At 39.1% G+C, this 18,797-nt stretch overlaps 1 protein-coding gene across 2 annotated transcripts in view; it reads right to left on the bottom strand.

Annotated features, from left to right (window-relative positions):
* Nucleotides 1-18,797, bottom strand: part of plxna4 (plexin A4) — a 212,002-nt gene that overhangs the window by 51,078 nt on the left and 142,127 nt on the right. For both annotated transcript variants that reach the window (XM_067490113.1, XM_067490114.1), the window contains exons 6-9: nt 10,729-10,852; nt 7,047-7,200; nt 4,735-4,834; nt 4,209-4,323 (exon numbers count right to left, since the gene is read on the bottom strand). In XM_067490113.1, coding sequence (XP_067346214.1) covers nt 4,209-4,323; nt 4,735-4,834; nt 7,047-7,200; nt 10,729-10,852 — 493 coding nt within the window. The remainder of the gene's footprint in view (nt 1-4,208; nt 4,324-4,734; nt 4,835-7,046; nt 7,201-10,728; nt 10,853-18,797) is intronic.

The raw sequence follows: 18,797 nt of genomic DNA, 5'->3' as shown, positions 1-18,797 counted from the left end.
ACCAATTTTTAGCGAAACTGTTTGCATGAGCAGATTTAGAGTGAATAATGAAAACAGTTTTTTCAATAAATGTATATAACTGATTATAAAATAGCACCAATCTATGAGTTGGGACGTTTTTAAAGTTGACAAGGACAAATGGGCAAGCACAAGGATCTGAGTGACTTTAACAAGGTCCAAATTATGATACCTAGATGACTGGGCCGCTGAAGTCTTGCCAGAGGACATTCTCAGAGATCCCGAGGAGCACATGCCTCAATAGGTTAGAATTGTTTTAGTGCCATGAGTGAAAACTGTGTAATAATATTAGTCAGGGAGTTTTAATGTTGTGGCTGATTGGGACATATTTTTTACGTGTTTGTAGGCAAAAGTTGTGACAGTCCTACAGTCACGTAATCAAGGACTTGCACTGCAGAAGCACTAGAAAGAGAAAAGTACCTGTCAATACTATGACTCACCATAACCACATAATAACCGCTGACTTCTGAAAATCAAGTTGGCACCTCTCTTTATTTTCACTATATAATTATCCTCATTCTTCCTCTCTCCATCAGTGACTCATTGTTTTCTCTGACCTCATCTCTGACTCTCTGTTGTGCTGATGCTTTATCCCTCCTTCATTTATCTCTCTAAACCAAGCCAGTGTTGGTCATCCTATCCAGCTCACTGACCCCTCTCATTTCTCTTACCAGCAGCCTCTTAGTGATTCTCTCTCTCCCCCTCTCTTTCGTGACTTCTTTTCTTCTCTGGGACCTACTTAGATCTGATAATTAGAGGCTGGTGGGAGGTGTGAAGGGTGGCGATGAGGAGAGTGACAGGGAGTAGGAAGCGGAGTGGGAACTGTGAATGTAAAAGCCCTTGGCATAGTTTGAAGCAAGGGAGGAGGGAGGATGAGAGCGAAGGACTGAGAGGGGCCCATAATTATAGCAGTGTAAGGTGTGAAGATGAAGAGGATCTTAAGTTTTCATACACACATGCACACACACTCCTTGTGGTTACCAAGAGCTCTCTTTAACTGGCCTCTGTTTTATCATCTTCTACAGAGCCTGTAGGAGGCAAAGACGCTCTACCCATCTCTCTGTTCTCCCTCCCTCCCTGCTCTAGGTTTTTTTTTTTAGAATATCTCCTCACTTGCTCATTTTCTCATTGCCTTTCCCATTCGTTTAATCCTTTGTCTTAGGGAAACACTGGCATTTATTATTATGGTTATAAACAGATTTCCTGTGGGGCATAGAGGGCAGGGCACTTTGAAGAAAATCAGCTTGATTAAAAACAAAGATTTTGCCTCAATTAGAAAGCAATTTATTTGAAAGTTCATCCAAAAATTTAAATGTTGGTAAAAACCACCCCAGGTTCCTATGCAAGAGTTTCAGCTCTTCGATCATTCTTTTTCACTCTCTTCATGTATGACCTTGATTTGTCTATTAATCAAAAACACTTATCTCTACTATTCCTCTCTAATATTGGCAGGAAACAGCTACTACTGCTGACAATTAGCTACTTGAGGAAATAAGTACTTGATCCACAATTCATAAGCACTGATTGTCAGAGCATAGACAAGAAGAAACCAATGCAACTAACACACACACATAATAATTATACATATAATTATTTTTTTAATTATATTTTTTCTCCTCTCCCAGCAAGCAGAATACACTTTATTGGGAAAAGGGTTGGCAGCAGCTCAGGATATGACCATGCTGTGTTCTAGACAGGAGAAGAAGAAAGGGAAATATCCTCCTAGGGTTTTTATCAGACAAAGAACAGTGATGTGTTCCCAGTCCTCATCAGTTGCTTTAGGTGTGACTATGTGAACACTTTAGGGATAGAGGAAGACATACTATACATGCTGGTAAACAAACACTGTTTATCAGGTAAGCAAGTCCACTCTATTCAAATCGTAATCAACGCAAACGGAGTGGTCAGGAATAACATCTGCCTTGTTATTCAGTGTATTCAAATGGAGCTGCATGTGCGTTATTTGTCAGTGAGGATCATCAGAATGGCTCAGACCTTGAGATGTGTGAGGCACAAACAGGGACGTGGCCTTGGTTAATGTGCCAATACGCAAACGTCTGATCCGGGTGCCCATATCATTGCTGGCATTAATAAAAAGGACCCAACTGTACGCTCAGGCCTGGCTTTAACTCTGTCTTGCCCTGCATACTAACAACATGCTCAACCAGTAGGGAGACGTGCCAGGCCTCAATCATTAGCATAATGTTAAGGGATTATTCAGATCATTGCCTGAAATCCATTCATTGTAATAGTAGAAAAACAAATCAGCAGTAGAAAGAGGCCTGCAAAGTTGTTTTTCATGTAATTTGCTGTGTGTCTGCATGTTCTTAATCTTGTGTGTATGTGTGTGTGGCTAAATTATTAATTTCAAACTGCAACTAAACATCTGGCTGCAAAAACATGACCCGGAATCTGAAGGGTTAATTAAAAGCAAATTAAAAGTCATTAGGCTTCCAAAACACCTGCTTTTACTCAAACAAAACGTCAAAAAGGGATGTCATTAATGTGCTAATACAACCCCCTCTTGATTTATTTACGGTTTTATTTCAGTCAGCAACACAATAAGAGGATTCACACATTATTATCCTCAGTCAATATTGACCACCAGTATCTGAATTAATTGGAAAAGTAAACCTGCAAAGACTCATGCTTGGGTCTGACTAAGCAGAAGGTTCAAAAGGATAATGGAAACGTTGAAAAAAGAAAATAATATCGTCTTCACAGGTTGAATGGCTTGGGGGAAACATGGGTGGAATAACACAATTGAGAGCAGACTGCTCATCAAAGGATGCAATCTGGCTAAGCTTGTCCCTGCCCGTCGTGCAGCGTCTGCCAACCCAGACATGAGCACTAGTGATCTTCATCATAGCCCACCTCAGGCTAGGATTAACAGGCCACTAACTTCCTGTTAAGCCCTCCCCTGAACATTACCATGATCGTGCAGGGTACAGGCAGACAAAAAGTGCAAACACACATAAGCACAAACATACAAATATGTAGAGTAGGCAATGCAGATACACAGACATAGCCAAACCTTTTACCTCTTTGTACTGACCTGAAGTGATTCTAAATCAAATACAAACCCTCTCACAGCATTGTGGGTGGGGGGCCTTCATTGAATGTACCCTATCCACTGACTGGCTTGTCCTCTGCAGCACAGCAACCTAATTACAGTGGGCTCTGCTTCGACGGGAACAGAACTAGCTGCCAATACTATTGATAATTCACACAGACTAAGCTGTTGCAGGGAATAGGGATGGGCAAGAGGAAACAGCTCAGTTTTATTAGCTTCCACTGCCCTTTGATGTGCAGTCAAGAGCAAGACATGCCAAGAGAATCATGCCAGATGGAAAACAGTACAGCTGAAAGGTGTCTCAATCCTTTTAACATAACTGTTTGAATGTGAAACCTAGAATTATAGCTATTAGTCTCACATAGCTTAACATTTCCCCTCAATTTATTTCACCATGTTTTATTTCTCAGATGGCCTACCATGAAATGGCCAGCTGGAGCTGGTCAGCAATAAAACTACGGAGGTCGCTGGATATCGTCTTGATGCGCCACATCTTAAAGGGCGCATTCACCCAGATGATATAATCTGATCTCCTAAACATGAAAACTTCATGTTTTTCAGCTAGAAGCAGAGAAATATTTTAATATAGAAAAGTCAGAGGAAAGTTTCAAGGTTTAAAACTAAAGCGATGGAAAGCAAGTTGAAAATTGCTTTTTACCGTACAGTGTTCCTGCTAGACATTTTGGGCCTCCTGAAAACAGCTCAAGCCTTCAATCAAGGCATCAACAGTATCACTAACAACATTAAATCACACAGACTTAATTTGGGTTCTTTGCAAAAATATACAAAAAGACTTGTTCGTTTTAAAGTGAAAACAGATCTCCTCATGTTCTGTTTTCTTCAAGGAGCAGCTTAGGCCAGGATACTGAATCACCAGTGAGTGGACCTCCCAGAAACAGGTACATTTATACTACAATCACTTACAGCACATTTCACTGCACTCAATAAACTTCATTTAACTAACGGAGTCACATTTGAAATCAACTGACTGCACCGGTGATGATTTAGTGAGTTACTTTAAAGGGGATGTGTGACCTTCTGTGCAGAGTTTACATGTTCACAGTTAAAATAACGGATGGATGGATGGAATACTTATGTGACTCATTTTGGAGCTCACCTCAGGTTTCTTGACACGTCCCTCTTGGAAAGAACATGTGCGGGGGTCATGGGTACAGTCGTGTCGGTATTTACACCAGTGGCACTGGTAGGGACTACTTACACAGGACAGGCACCTGTATGGAGATCAGAGGAAACAGAAGGTTTGAGTTAAAAATGCTTAATATACCTTTTAACTCTCTCTCTCTCTATTTTATTTATATATCTATATCTATATATATCTATATCTATCTATATCTATATCTATATCTATATCTATATATATATATATATATCTATATCTATATATATATATATATATATATATATATATATATATATATATATATACATACACACACACACACACACACATATACACACACACACACACACTCACTTTATCATTTTCAGCTAACAATTTCATCAATATGAGGGATACCAATTATCTATTTGCCAGAGTTCAAATATTCCATGATTTGACCTATTTAGTGAAATTCCCACTTCTCTATGTTTGATACACAAAAGGCTCATTCAAAGTGACTTACGACTTATGCACACTACAGTTGTAGAAAACAAAACTTGTATTTGCGAACGCCAGGCCTGTCTCCTTGGACTTGAGATAGAGCTGCACAATCTGGTGATCACCTAGAAAAAAACAGATCATAATCAAGTCATATTATAGTCTGATACACAGAGGTAGAGAGAATGGGCTGCACTCAAGTTAATCCAAGAAATTCAGAAGAATGTACCTTTGTTTCAAAACTAATTTACTAAACACACTAAAGTTTCGTTCACACCTTGAAACAAATGGGAAAATTTGAACATTACTATGGTAGCATAGTATTGGTAGCATGCCACAGCTATTTTTCCAACATGAGCAGAGGGTAGACACTTTAAGAACCCTAGTGTGTGTGATAATCATTTTATTCACTTATCCTTTTTAGTGTCTAGTCACAAAAGCTTTTTCCTATACAGAACAGATGACTGCACTGCTTTGAGCCACAGGTGCTCAGCCTGTTGCATTACTAAAAGCACAATCTCCGAGAGAGGGAGACCAGACGGGATTGTTGGATGGATTATCCCTACCTATCCCTTTCGCCTTACAAGAGACAATGAAAGTTGTGCACAAGCATTTCTCTTGGGATGGAGAATATTCCCTAGGAAAAGTCTTTGAGAGTGTCTTTGTCAAAGTAAAGGGGAAATAGATGAAACAGAAAGCATGTATGTTTTTTGCGCGTGTCTTTGTGCGTGTGTGTGTGTGTGTGTGAGCTTGCGCCTCATCTGTATTTGGTGTTTCCTTTTGTCTGGCCCTAATGAAGGAGTTCATGTTTAATTCAACAGCACATCCACACATCTAACTGCAGTTTCTCTACTCTATCTCGTTCCTCTCTCTCTCATCACCATTCAGTCTCTATACACAGGTCTCCACACTGAGACTAGTTCTTTTCCCCCATGTCTTTCTCTATCTTCCTAACAAAGAAGGAATCATTCATCAAGCACCCTAAAGCACCTCTGACAACAGATCTGTCCTAATTAGGCCACCTAAACCTTACCTTGAAGCCTGCTACCCTTCCATCAGTCTTTTCCATTCTTTTCTCTCTTTCAGGTGAGCTTAGACTAATGAGTGCTACTACAAATAGTAGATGAAAGGTCTAAATATAGGCAAAATGTGTAATATTTTCCTCTTTCTGAAACACAGGGAAAAGATATAAGCTGTGTTTGGGGATGTGGTAGAAAAACAAAAGATACTTAACACTTCATCTTTGTCTGTCCCAGATAACATATTTACACATCTATGTTTGGATGACTACAGCATCACCTGTTTTACATGTGACTAACATAGAAAGCATTAAATACAAATTTAATTCCCGAAGGCAACCTCACATTTTTTTAGCAGTGCTGAATCTGTGGTATTTCTCTATATTTATCTGTGTGATGATGTTTTTTTTTCCAGGTGAGTGAATGAATTCCATAAACAATTATACATATTTGTGCATGTCAACAGCTAAGATATGAAGGACTTCATGATTAATGCCCTTTTTATTACAATTTCAATTCAAAAAACCTTTTCCCTTGTGCCCTTCTCTTTTAATTCAGCACTTTCATAGGTGTAAGATGGAATAGCATCTTCATTATGTCAATATGGGAACACTTTCAGGGTTGGCAATGAAAGACTGTCTGTCTCAGGACAGGCCTTCTACACTGGAGTTTGCTTTAATTAGACCATTCTTACCCAACCATGGAGCAGGGAGGGAAAGACTAGGGGAATGTATGTCAGAATTGTAATAGTGGTCTGTCCATGGAAGGCAATGCAAAAATGACTGTCTCCCGGGACTGAGTAATCTCCAGGCTCTAAATTAGCGGAAAGTAGTATGAACACTTGATATTCTCCTTTTTACACTGGGGTTAACGGGGTTCCCATCACTCCCCCTGGAGCACATCGACACTGAGGGTGGGTAAATAAATCTCACAGCGGCCTAATAACTAATGTTAATTCAAATACTAAACATTTCCTACAGTTTTGATGGTCTGCGGATGGTCTACTGATGACAACAAGAAAACAAAAAATCAATGGAACACTCGGCACCATAGAACTGGCACACTTTCTGACTGAAGGGAAAACATCCAGATTAATGTGCATTTCCTTGACAGACACGGATGTTAGTATTCAGCAGGTGCGATAACTTCTTGATTTTGGCAATTGCATTTTATTTACGGTTTTCTTAATATTAAACATTTTGAATGACATTTTGACTGGTTATCTAAAGTCGTCCTGTAAATTATCACAACTGCTAATGTCAGTTTACAATACAAAAACATCAAATGCCATCTGCAAAATCCACGACTGTCTGGTTACCTTTGTCAACAATAATACGTGGCATCTCCTTTTCCGCAGGTGAAGAACACTTGATGCGGTTTCCCTCCACCAAGCCATTCATCTCAGCCAAGTCCTCAAAAGTGCAGTTGACACCAGCAGAAAGTTCTGGGACGTTATGGGCTTCCAACACCAACTACAGAAAAGCAAAGACATAAAGGTGTTGTTCATGTAGTTTTTGTGGCATCACATTCACCTGAACATGGTTTGAGTTAGACATTGTCAAGCCGCCGGCAACAATTACAGATTATAGAACAACTTAACTGTTATACGACCGGTTTGTGTCCCCGTGTCCATGTACCACAGAATGTGGAAGTAGTATCGCAATAGGCCCTACATATAAAGTGTTTAACACAAACTCTAAAACTTGGTTTGAACCTAGGCAGCCATCTGCTTTTTTCTTTTCTTTTAACATATTGATGAATATTGCATCAATGACTTTTTAATCATACGGGCAGTTTTTTTATATCATTACAAACCTATTAGTCACTGTTCTCTCCAGTCCTATGTTTTTCATACCTGTAAAAAAGTGCTAAGCAGAGGCACAATTGCTGTACAGAGCAAAGATCCATGTGAGAAGCCACCCGGCAAATTAATAATAAACCCCTAAACCTTAAACCTGGAATAAGTGTCACAGCACATATCTAATGACCACAAGGCTTATAACCTGTCTGCTCAACTTCCATAATACTCTGACATCAATGAGTTGTATGGATTTCACATTCCCTCCTAATGTCCCAACTCTCTTGGTCTGTGAGAAAATGGCTTTTTATTGGAAAAAGTGTATAGGAATTTTAAGAGCAGGATGTCAAGGCAAGTGGAGGGATAAGGATTTCTAAGAGATTGAACGTGTTATCGAGGGCCGATAACTGAAACAATGTATAGGATGAAAAGATAAAAGGAGGAGACAAGTAGTAGAAAGATTAAGCTGAACAAATGAGGTGGTGAAGAATAAAGGAGGGGCAAAAAGTGCAGGTGGATAGGCTGCTGGACAGGGAAGGAAAAGAGGACACACTAATTTTTCCACTACATTTAAAAATGCAATGTAAGCCCTATATGCATCTCAGCAAAAACTGGCTTCAGGTGGAACAGGATATACGTACAAAAAAAAAAAAAAAAAAATCAGTCCTTGAATAATATGGAAATAGACTTGGTTGGTGAGGCAGGTGGGGGAAAAAATACAAAAATATACATACTGACAGAAAAGCTTGTCGGCAGTGGAGCTTGGCTTAGGCATTGATTTGAAGGGCAATCCATAGTACACTTGTGATGTGATGCTGAAAGCTGCCTCAGCGGCAGAGAAGGGCTGACCTGCTCTGTTTTTATATTGCTGTTTAATGAAAAGACGATGATGTGGGTGTGAATGGATTGAGTACACAGCTTTACACATAAGATGGGCAGTGCACAACTAGGCTTCTGTCGATTTGCTTTAAAGTGAATTTATAATTCGGAGTCTGCATATCCACTGCAGCATCTGCAGCTGTAGTCTATCACCTTCCCAATCTGGAAAATGTATCAGAAGGTGAACCTACAGCTTCATAGTAACAACTGACAAATGAAGACACATTTATATAAATGGATTAATGCCTGACATAAATTTATGTGAATTAACATTCCGAAAGACAAGTATTACTACTATAATAATTACAATTATCTCGAGTACTGTGCAGTATTTCATTGCACCTTTCTTCTGCAACCATTTTGTATATTTACAGTTTTTGTCTTTCTAAGCTTATAATAAAGTGCATTTCCTCTCACCAAAGCCCCAGAGAACCCAATTTCATGTCATCATACAGTTTGTAGCCCCAATGTCAATGTGATCAGATGACAACACCTTTGTTTTCTTGCAAGATAATAAATAAATAATACATTAAATAAGTCACACATTGCTTTAAAAAAAATGTATCTTACAAATTAAAATTACATACAAATGTCCCTGCATATTAGATAAATTATTTTTTGAAACCATACCATTTCGGCAGGCAGATTTTTACACAGTTATTTGTGTATTTTTTTGTATTTGTGTTCCATTTCATTATTCTAAGACAGATTCAAAAGTCAAGGAACTCAGACATACAATGGCTCTGATTTCAGCGATGAAATGTCTGTTTCTCTCAAAAATGTTTGGCTTATCTGTACAAACAAATATATAATAACACAAAGGTCAAGAGGAGCCCCTGTCTGTCTCACAGAAGCCTCTTCCCTGCAATCAGTTACTGTAGATGGGAGATGTGTGGCATAGCCTTTGAGTAAAGGCTGCTTGCTTGGGAAAAGGTTAAACATTTGTTGAAGACTCAGGCTTGACCAACATCACACACACCATGAATATCATTAGAGTGATGGAGAGGTGTACTTCAGAAAATGAACCTCTTGTGTGACCCTCTGAGCAACATAGATGGAATATAGTCATTCAGGGTTGACCTTAGAAAATCATATTGGATATTCATGCAGCTGGTCACTCAGAACCAAACCACCATTAAATAGAAAAACACAATTGAATTGTTACATTACCTAAGGTGGTTAAGGTCAATAGGATTTTTATTACAGTCAATGTTACAACCTTTAATACAGATTGCAACATTGAATGTTTTGAGGAAAAAATAACAGTTAGCCTCAGAAGATGTAGAATGAGACAATGCATTCAGGCAATGTCAATGTCTACACACAGAGGCCCTCACCTCACATCTACTACATTAGAAGCAGCTTTTTTCTGTCCATCATTGCTATTTATTAGAAAATTGAATGGCAATAGTAGAGATGAAATTTTGTTCAGTGCAAGCTTATAAAGTGAGGATTGTCATTATTAAACAAATAGAGGTTGAAACAGGTATTTTATGGACCCTGCTAAAAGGTGGAGACACAAAACTATGGAAAAAAAAAAACAAAAACAAAAAGAAATTGCACTCTGATCTACACTTAACCAATCAAAACCAATTCAGACCCTTTAAATATGGCAGCTGTTTAAAAATAAAATGTCTGGGGGAAAACTGCCAACAATCACAACAAACACAGCTGAGCCAAACTGTGTGTTGTTAATGACTGCTGACGTGTTGTTGGGAGGGTATTTCACTGGACAGAACTGTAAGCTATGAGGTCAGGATTTGAAGGATTCATGTTGGCTGGCAGTAAAATGATGTAAAGCAGGATTATAGTGTTAACACTGGCTTCTAATCAAAATTTAGAGCATAATTACACTGCATTACAAATTATGCTTGAGTGTGTAATATTGTCAATCTGCCAGACAAGATTGTCTCACTTGCAACACATTCGGCAATCCTCACTGCTTTCTGCAATATTGCTCCACTAAAACAAATGCTTGCTTAGCATGTGTTTTTCCTTATTGAGAGAAAAATTGTACTGAAGTACTTATAATTAAAATTTGACCACATTATATTTCATCCCCCATATGGTACAAAGAAGGAGCACATTAAAACATGTACCATGGGCAATTATTGTACAATGCATTTTTGTACATATGAATAGAGAAGCTACAGTGGTAACGCAGGATAGATGGAGTTAAAGTAGGCAAATTAGTTAGAATGATGATAAGGCCAACGCTGCATCTACAAAAGCCATTTAACCAAGCTTTAGAAAAGGTTTAGAAAAGAAAATGCTCATGTTTCTTTTTTTAGTGTGTATGAGTAGTATGTTTGTATCCACTCACCGTAACACTAAACTGGGACACGGAGATGTTATTTGGGTGAACACTGAGACGCACACACTGCTTGATGTCTGATGCAAAGCGCCGGGGCTCTGATGAACGTTCACATTTCTCCTTTCTGGTGCACCTGGAAAAAACAGAGGGGGTTTTATTCACAGATGAAACAAACACACACACACAGACACAGACACACATACACACTTAGTAAGCTGACCAGGCCTTACCCCTTAACACCTGTTGGCACCTGGGAGAAGGAGAGTGTCTCTCGCTCTGTGAGTTAGATGCATTTATCATATTTCCTCTCTGGCACTGTACTAGCTACAGTGAATGGAATCCCAGTCTCCAGGGGGAGGGAGCAGTTGCATGTAAAACAATGGTTGCTCTATATGTGGAAGTGGAGCTGGTCCGCTGGGAACGAGGTAGGCCTTGTCTTTGTAAATCTTAATGACTGGCATTCATGGGCAATGCCAAGTGCAGGTGGAGATATGGATGTTGGTAGGGGGCAGGGATGGATTCCTCTCCCATCTTAATACTAGAGCTGGTGGTCTAATCCAAACTATTACATTTGGTAAGTAAACTGGAGAACTTGACCTTTTGTGTTGTAAGAGGAATTTGCGGTCTCCTTACGGAATTTACGGAGGCAGAGAACTGTATTTCATTATTAGCAGAAAACTGCAATTGAAATTTTAATATTTAAGTATTACACCAGAAGAAGCTGAACCCAAAGAAAAAACCTCTGAATAACTTTTACTTGTTTACACAGTAAAGCAACAATGAGACATTCTGAGACCTCAAACAGCCTAAACTGTGCTAAAACCTCAACCTTTGGTCCTCTAAAGAGGCACATGCACGCACACACATTCTCATTTAATCCCCTCATAAACATCCTCTACTAAATCAGTAGAGGATTCAAGTTTAATCCTTTACTGATTTAGACAAAAACCTGCAGCACAATTAACAACCTGGCAAATCCACAGAGTGCCCCGAAACTCCTTAACAGAATGGAAAGAAAGGAAAAGGTCATTACGAATGTTTGAAAGGAAGACTTCTAAGACATGGTTGACATCTGAGATACAGTAGTACTTTATGCAGCAAGCAGCTTTTTATCCGGAATTTGTGATAATGAGAGGGTGGGTTTTGACCTGACATGGGTATTGTAAAGTTAAGCGGCCTAACGTGCTGCAAAAAAGACAAACATATAAAGAAAAGAAATAATCAGCTCGAGAAAGGAAGAGAACAGGAGGAGTGGAAAGAGTGTGTGTGTGTGTGTGTATGTGCGTGTGTGCGCACGTGTACAGCTTTCCCTGCTAAGCTGGTTTGAATAGGGCTTTAATCGCTTTGGGTTCTTTTGTGCTTTTCTTTAACTCTTGTCTGTTCATCCTTTTCTAGCTCAAGTATTTAATAAGACCATATGATGTAAGTACCTCCAGACAAACGTCCCACACAGCAAACCAACAAATACTTTCACCTACAAATCTGCATATAATAAACACATACAGTATAATCAGCTTGCTCCTATTCACATTGTAGAAAGAACAACACTACAAAATAGAATAAAGTTTAAAAACAGCTAAACAGGACATTCTGTCCAGTACAGTCAATGGGATGGGTTTGTGTACAAGCTGTTATATAATGATGTCAGTGTATAGTACTCTATATTGTGTTTTGGTAGAACAACCTCAGATTTCATGCCAAAGAGACAGTTTTGCATTATTAGCATTTACTGGGCACATTGAATAATGAGTAAAGAGAAGTTTATACCACTCCATGGAATTATAAATTTCCTTCTCACACTCACAAATAAAAACAAACAAACAAAGGATGCATGAAAATGCCATTTCCTTAAATATCTTCTAATAGCTACTTCAGATTTTATTCATTCTTTAAGGACAATATGGTGTTGGCAACAGTATAATAAGACATATTACTAGACAACATAACACACTGATTCACAACGGTTCCATCAGATTAGCATCACACAAATGCTTCCGTAACTTATTATTAAGTTTTATCTTCCCATGTAATTGTACGTGGTTGGTTCACTGGGTGAACATGAAAGAGATCCCAAATAGTATTTTGATTTGTGAGGTTTGATGAATGCTTGTTATTCCCTGCTGAGCCCTATATGGCCCAGGTTTAGGATATTATTTCTGTGAGACCCTAGCTGCTGTAAATTACAGTGTGAGCGAAACAGAAAGATGATGATGCAGGGAAATTATGTGGCAGAAACAGGGGACGAAGACAGGCTGCAGACTCATTAATGTCAATCTCAGAGAAAACCAGATTTTAGGTTACATTTTTTTGTGTTTGAGTCTGAGTGTATAATGTTTACCAGAAACAATTACTTCTACAGATATTTGCAGCACACAAGTATTATCCTATACAGACATTTACATTGTATCTTACAAGCTAGCAAGGGATAACGAGGCAATGTCCGTGTCAAACCTAAACTTGACAGAACTGGATTGGTGCTTGGTAATACATCTTCATGAGACTATGTATTCAGAGGAGGGTATATCACTGTGCTCTAAAAATTGGAAAGAGCCAAATGTGTTATGCTTGTGTATGTGCAATGAATTTGGAGATTTTCATGTACAAAAACAAAACAAAACATAAACAAACACTCTCATCCATCAAAAACAAAGGACATTAATGTCAGAAGAACTTGATGGTTTGACCCTTCTACACTATATCCGATTCTTCAACTAAACTAAATAATTATTCATACAATAAATGACAGAATATCATATTTCATCATCACTTATGTTAGTCCTTGAAGGATAACTTCAGTTGCTTTTTAAATATTTTTTTATGAATCATATTTCAACAATCCCCATAGAGGCACTAAAACTAGTTTTTGTCCAAAACATATTAGGAACACATTAGCCAGTAACACTGCTGCACTCAGTGACATGTTTTTTAATTTTGGAGTTGCTTGATCCAAGAGTTTTTAAAAAAATTTATCTTTACAGATGATCTCAGATGAAAATTACTACATTTTGTATTGCTAGCATGTTGCACTATTGGCCATTCATCCATCATCGTTACGGTTCATATTGTTGGGATGATGGAACATGCAAACTCCACACAGATGAAACCTTGCCAGCTGGAATGTTGGCATTTTTGTTGTAGTGCAGGAGTCTGCCATGGACACTTTGCTACTGTATAGCAATGTGACTCCTTGTAATCACTGACACTACTTTAACGTTGCAGTAAATACTTTGAGACGCTGTGAACAACGCCACTTAACACCTGTTTATCTTTCGGAAGAGGTCGTGCACATATATTGACTTGGTTTAACTGGAATAATTGGCGCAGCTTTCTGGCTGATCTGGAGCTTGAAAGTGCAAAGATACTGGAGATAATGCTGTACATGGTTTAGCTGATGTAAGAGGTGGCATTATCAGAGCCAAGCACTGGGTAATTGTTTTCAATTACTATCCAGAAAGACCCTGAAAGAAACAAATGATTGCAGCAGTTGTAACAATATGAAACAATCCCACCCTTTGTAAACTTTGCAATCAAAGAATAGACCAGAACCCCAGAAATCAAAGCGATTTAGATTTCAAATAACAGTCATAAATAATACAATTTTTTGTGGAGAATTAGATGCCCAACATCTATTCATTTGGTTAGTAAACACTGCTGTTGTGGAGAGCTGTTTGTCTGACTGGCAATGACACATTATGAGAGTGAGCTGAAAGGATTAGATTGGCTCTGAATGGAAACTAATCTGCACTCTTGTTTCTCCCCGTCTTTGATAAGGTGACACAATTAGAGCAAGACTGAGGAGAGGGCAGAGAAGGATTTTTAGCCTCGCCAATTGTTGCTGATGAGGCTGTCACAGCCATTCAAAACTAAATAGTCTTGTAGATAATATATTTAATCACCCATATTTATCACTTAGCTGTTTTGATGATCTAATTGACTATAATGTTTAGAATACATAACGATCCTGTTATTTTGTGCAATGCAACACAGGCCAAAAATATTCCTAATCAACACTAGGTGATGAATTCCAATCACTCTAAGTCTCTGCAGGCCCTGTAACACGTTGATTTTCAAAAGTACCCTTTAGCTTAAAAGAGCAATACTAACGACTATTCATTCTTTTATTCACTGTTTGGCTTTGAAAAGCCCACCAATAGACATAATTGGTAAAGAACTGACAACTAGATTAAAAAAACAAGGAAACAAAGAAAACCCTCAAAGAGCAGTTAGAGACACTGAGGAAAAACAGAATAGTAGCAAAAAAGTTAGACAGTGGAACTTAGAGTTATTAAGTTTATCATTCAATGCAACACAATATCATGGCAACAACAACAACCACACAAAGATCAAAGTCAGTATCTTACACACAATACTCCGGTGTGTTCAAGGCACTAGTACAAAGTATAACTCCAGGCTCAGTCCCAGTGGGGTGCAGTTGCAGGGCTCTGGAGAGCATAGAGGGATTGTACTAAAGAGATGGTGCAGATGTATCTGGCCAAGTGAGACTTCAGGTGTAATGCATATCTAATATCAGCCATCGAGCTGGTGAAGCAAACGGGGAAAGGAAAGCTATGAAATTCTCACAAAGCTGAGGTCCAGCCATCCTAAGCTCCATCAAATGATCATGTTACTGGAGCAAACATCACACACACAAAATATATAATAACTCACACACCTGCATATTCTTGCACATACAAAACCTTCAGCAGTTATATGCCACACAATATGGTTTCTGAGTTTACAGTATTGTTTGTGGTAAAACAATTCACATTAAACAGTCACTCTGTAGTCTAACTGACACCTAATTACTACAGTATCCATCCAAAAGATATTACATGGAAATCCTATACATACTGTACTAACAGCCTGAGGTTGTTTAAGTTACTGTAGACCAGGAGCTGTGTCAGAGAGATTCAAAGACACATCCACATTCAACCTTGCGACACGCAATAACCCAGCCCAAAACACCCACACCTAAACACACACAGGGCAGTCAGTGTGCCTCCCTGTGCTATCATTAAGAGTGGTGATCCACAGAGCAGAAATCCGCATGGAGAGTCATTACCTGGCCCACTGGCCATGACCCTGTTACTGCCGTTTGTGGAAACACACGCACACACACACGCTCGCGCACACAAACACACACACACACACACACACACACACACAATATATCCCATATCCAAAGACATTGCAGAGTGGCTGCCCCCAGGTTCAGAAATCTCTGAACCATCCCATTTACATAGCACCAATGCAAGAACACCGGCTGAGCGGAAAATTACACAGTAACACTGCTGCTGAGAGTCTGCACAGATATAAAGCCACATGAGATACGACTATCACTTATAAATAAAGAAATAAATAATCCATAAATGTTTGACAAAATGAGGACTACTATCATTTCTTTTCAACAACCTTCATAAATTCTTTATTTCGCTATCACACACAAACGCACTAGAATGGATAGTCATCAGCAGCATCAGTCTGGCAAACAAGCAGCAGCTGCTCCTCAACGTCGGGATTTTTGGTGGTTCACACTCCTCCATGCAATTTTAGCAGCTGCCACAAGCTGCGTCACCAACTTCCTTCATCTCTCTCTCTCTCACACACACACAAAAACAAAGAAACAATTCCATTTAATGGTAGTGTGGTGTGACAGCCTTATTAGGCTGTTTATCTACCATATGTGATGCCACTGCTGCCCCTGAAGATACCATTAGGCCAGGTTCTCTACATTAAACAGCTTTATCTGTCTGGCTCACAGATGTGTTTGTGTGTGCGGCAAGAAGGTTAAAGATGGCTACGACAAAGCGGATGTCAATTACAAAGTAAGGCTCTTATGAATTCTTTACCTGAATAATGGGATCATTTTGTTTGTATGGAATTTATGAAAACAGATATCAAAAAGCGTAATACTATATTAAAAATACAAAGACTGGACATCGTCTTTACAAAAGACTAAATTGTCTTTAGTTATCCAGCTTACTATACTGGCTCTTCTTACTGGAAATTACGTTATGGGAGTTCTTAGATTGATGTTTATTGTACTTGAGGAAAATTTAACTAATATGTTGGTTTAGATGTGATGAGACAGCCATAGAATCTCAAAGCTAATATTGGAGCATCTCCCAGCAGCTCATACATCAACGTCCCATTTATTACTAGATCAAACACAATCTGACCTCACATTCATAAAATAAAAGCCCAGACACTGACACGGGGAAACAATACCTTACCATTGTTCTGCATCTACCATATTTCCCAAGATATTTGTGAATTCAAGCCCCCTATTTAATGATGTTTTCATAACTGCCCATGTGGGTGATAGTGCAGGGCACTTGGGGATGTTTTTCGAGCTGGTCTCAATGGTGCAATTGGCTTTTATCTTCCGTATATTTTGTTATGATCCTGCATGTGTGCACAGCTGTAGACGGCAGCATGTGATGCTATTGATTTAGGCGGTCGATAGCCTGTGGAGTTACGATGTGTTTATGTACAGCCTCAATGCAGTTTGCAACTCAGTATAAGAGGACACACTGGAACTATACTAATTTTCCAAGGTAACCATTAGGTTACTCGGATGTGTGTGTAAGCAGAGTGTACGAAGTATAAAACAAATGTATGATAAAAGTAACTGAATATACGGTATGTTTTGAGCCTAATAACACAACTGTAAGGCTCAACGCACTGCATGATAATGAGGTGTTCAGCTTTTGAGGGAATCTTTGATAGTGGCATACAGATGACATCCTATTATCTTGGCATGCACGTGTAATCACAGTATACCATCAGTCATTAATATAGTAATGAGTGGGGATTACTGTTTAAATATATAACATGGTTATTTAATTCGTACTATGCTGTTGCTGTCATAGCAACCACTATGTGACGTGACACATAAGGAGACCTGTGGGAGTACCCTACATGTGTGTCTATGTGTTAACCCTCATATCCTCAACTTCTGTAGAGCACCTACTTTCTGAGTTTAATTTATGCTCTTCACCTGAAGATTTTTCTCATCCCTGCTCTGAGAATTTATGTCATCTCTCTCCTCTCTCTTGTCCAACTCATTCCTCTCATCGCTCAGAATACATCACCATATATCTTCACTTTTTTTTTTACTGTCACTGCACCTCTCATTCATCTTCTGTCTCATGTCAGTCCCTGTGTCTGGTTTATGCTCTGCTGGACAAAAGCAAAACACCTTCCTTCCCTGCTGTGACTGTGTATCTTTGTCCGCGTGTCTATTTCCTGGAGTTCCTCTGTGGGTGTTGCAGGGTGACAATAGGTGACAGTGAGCAATGGCCCTGACTTTAAAGTGGACATTTAGCTGTTGTCTATGTGCTTGTGTGTTGGAGTTAGGTAGCTGCGTTTGTGTGTCTGTGTGTCCTCACACTGTGATGGTGACAGTTGAGAGGGAACTAGGAGGTGCAGTACTCCGTTCCATCCTGATGCCCCTGTCACTTCTTGGCCTTGTTCCCTTCCCTCAACTTCCCTTAGCATCTAGCAAGAGGTGGAGGGAGGGGGAAGTGAAAGCAGTCGCCCATACCCAGGAGATGGCTATTCTCCCCTGGGAGCAAACATTAGACCAAGTGCCATGGGTGCAAGGACCTCAAGATAAAAGAAACTATTTTGAATACATTTAACTTTTAGAGTTGATAAAGTCACTTTTATAGGATAAGGCCCTTCTATTTGTTTATATTTTTGTTGCTATAAAATAACTAAAGCCAACACTCAGCCAATTGGATGGAATTGTAATGTATCTTTAAAAAGCTCCACAGATTAGTGGGCTAAACGGCCAATATTTTCAATGTTTCAAGGTCACTGCACATGCTTCTTAACACCCAACATCCACATAGCAGGTGGAGATAAGATGCTCACACCAGGGCTTCCATGCAATTTTGTGCTACTTTCTTCGAAGCCTGGTCACAAAGGTGAGTGAGAGAGAGAGGGGAACAGGGGTATCTTCCTTTTCCATACCACTGAGGTAACATGACTATCTTTGGTAGTATTTTGTTGTCTCTAGTGGTTGCATTTGCCAGTAGTTAAGCCTGGCATCAACAAGGAAAATGCAACAGCTT

Source organism: Channa argus, chromosome 21 (genome assembly GCF_033026475.1).
Source record: "Channa argus isolate prfri chromosome 21, Channa argus male v1.0, whole genome shotgun sequence".
NCBI classification, from domain to species: Eukaryota; Metazoa; Chordata; class Actinopteri; order Anabantiformes; family Channidae; genus Channa; species Channa argus.
Note: the sequence above shows the minus strand (reverse complement) of the source record. Positions and strands in the feature narration are given on the sequence as shown.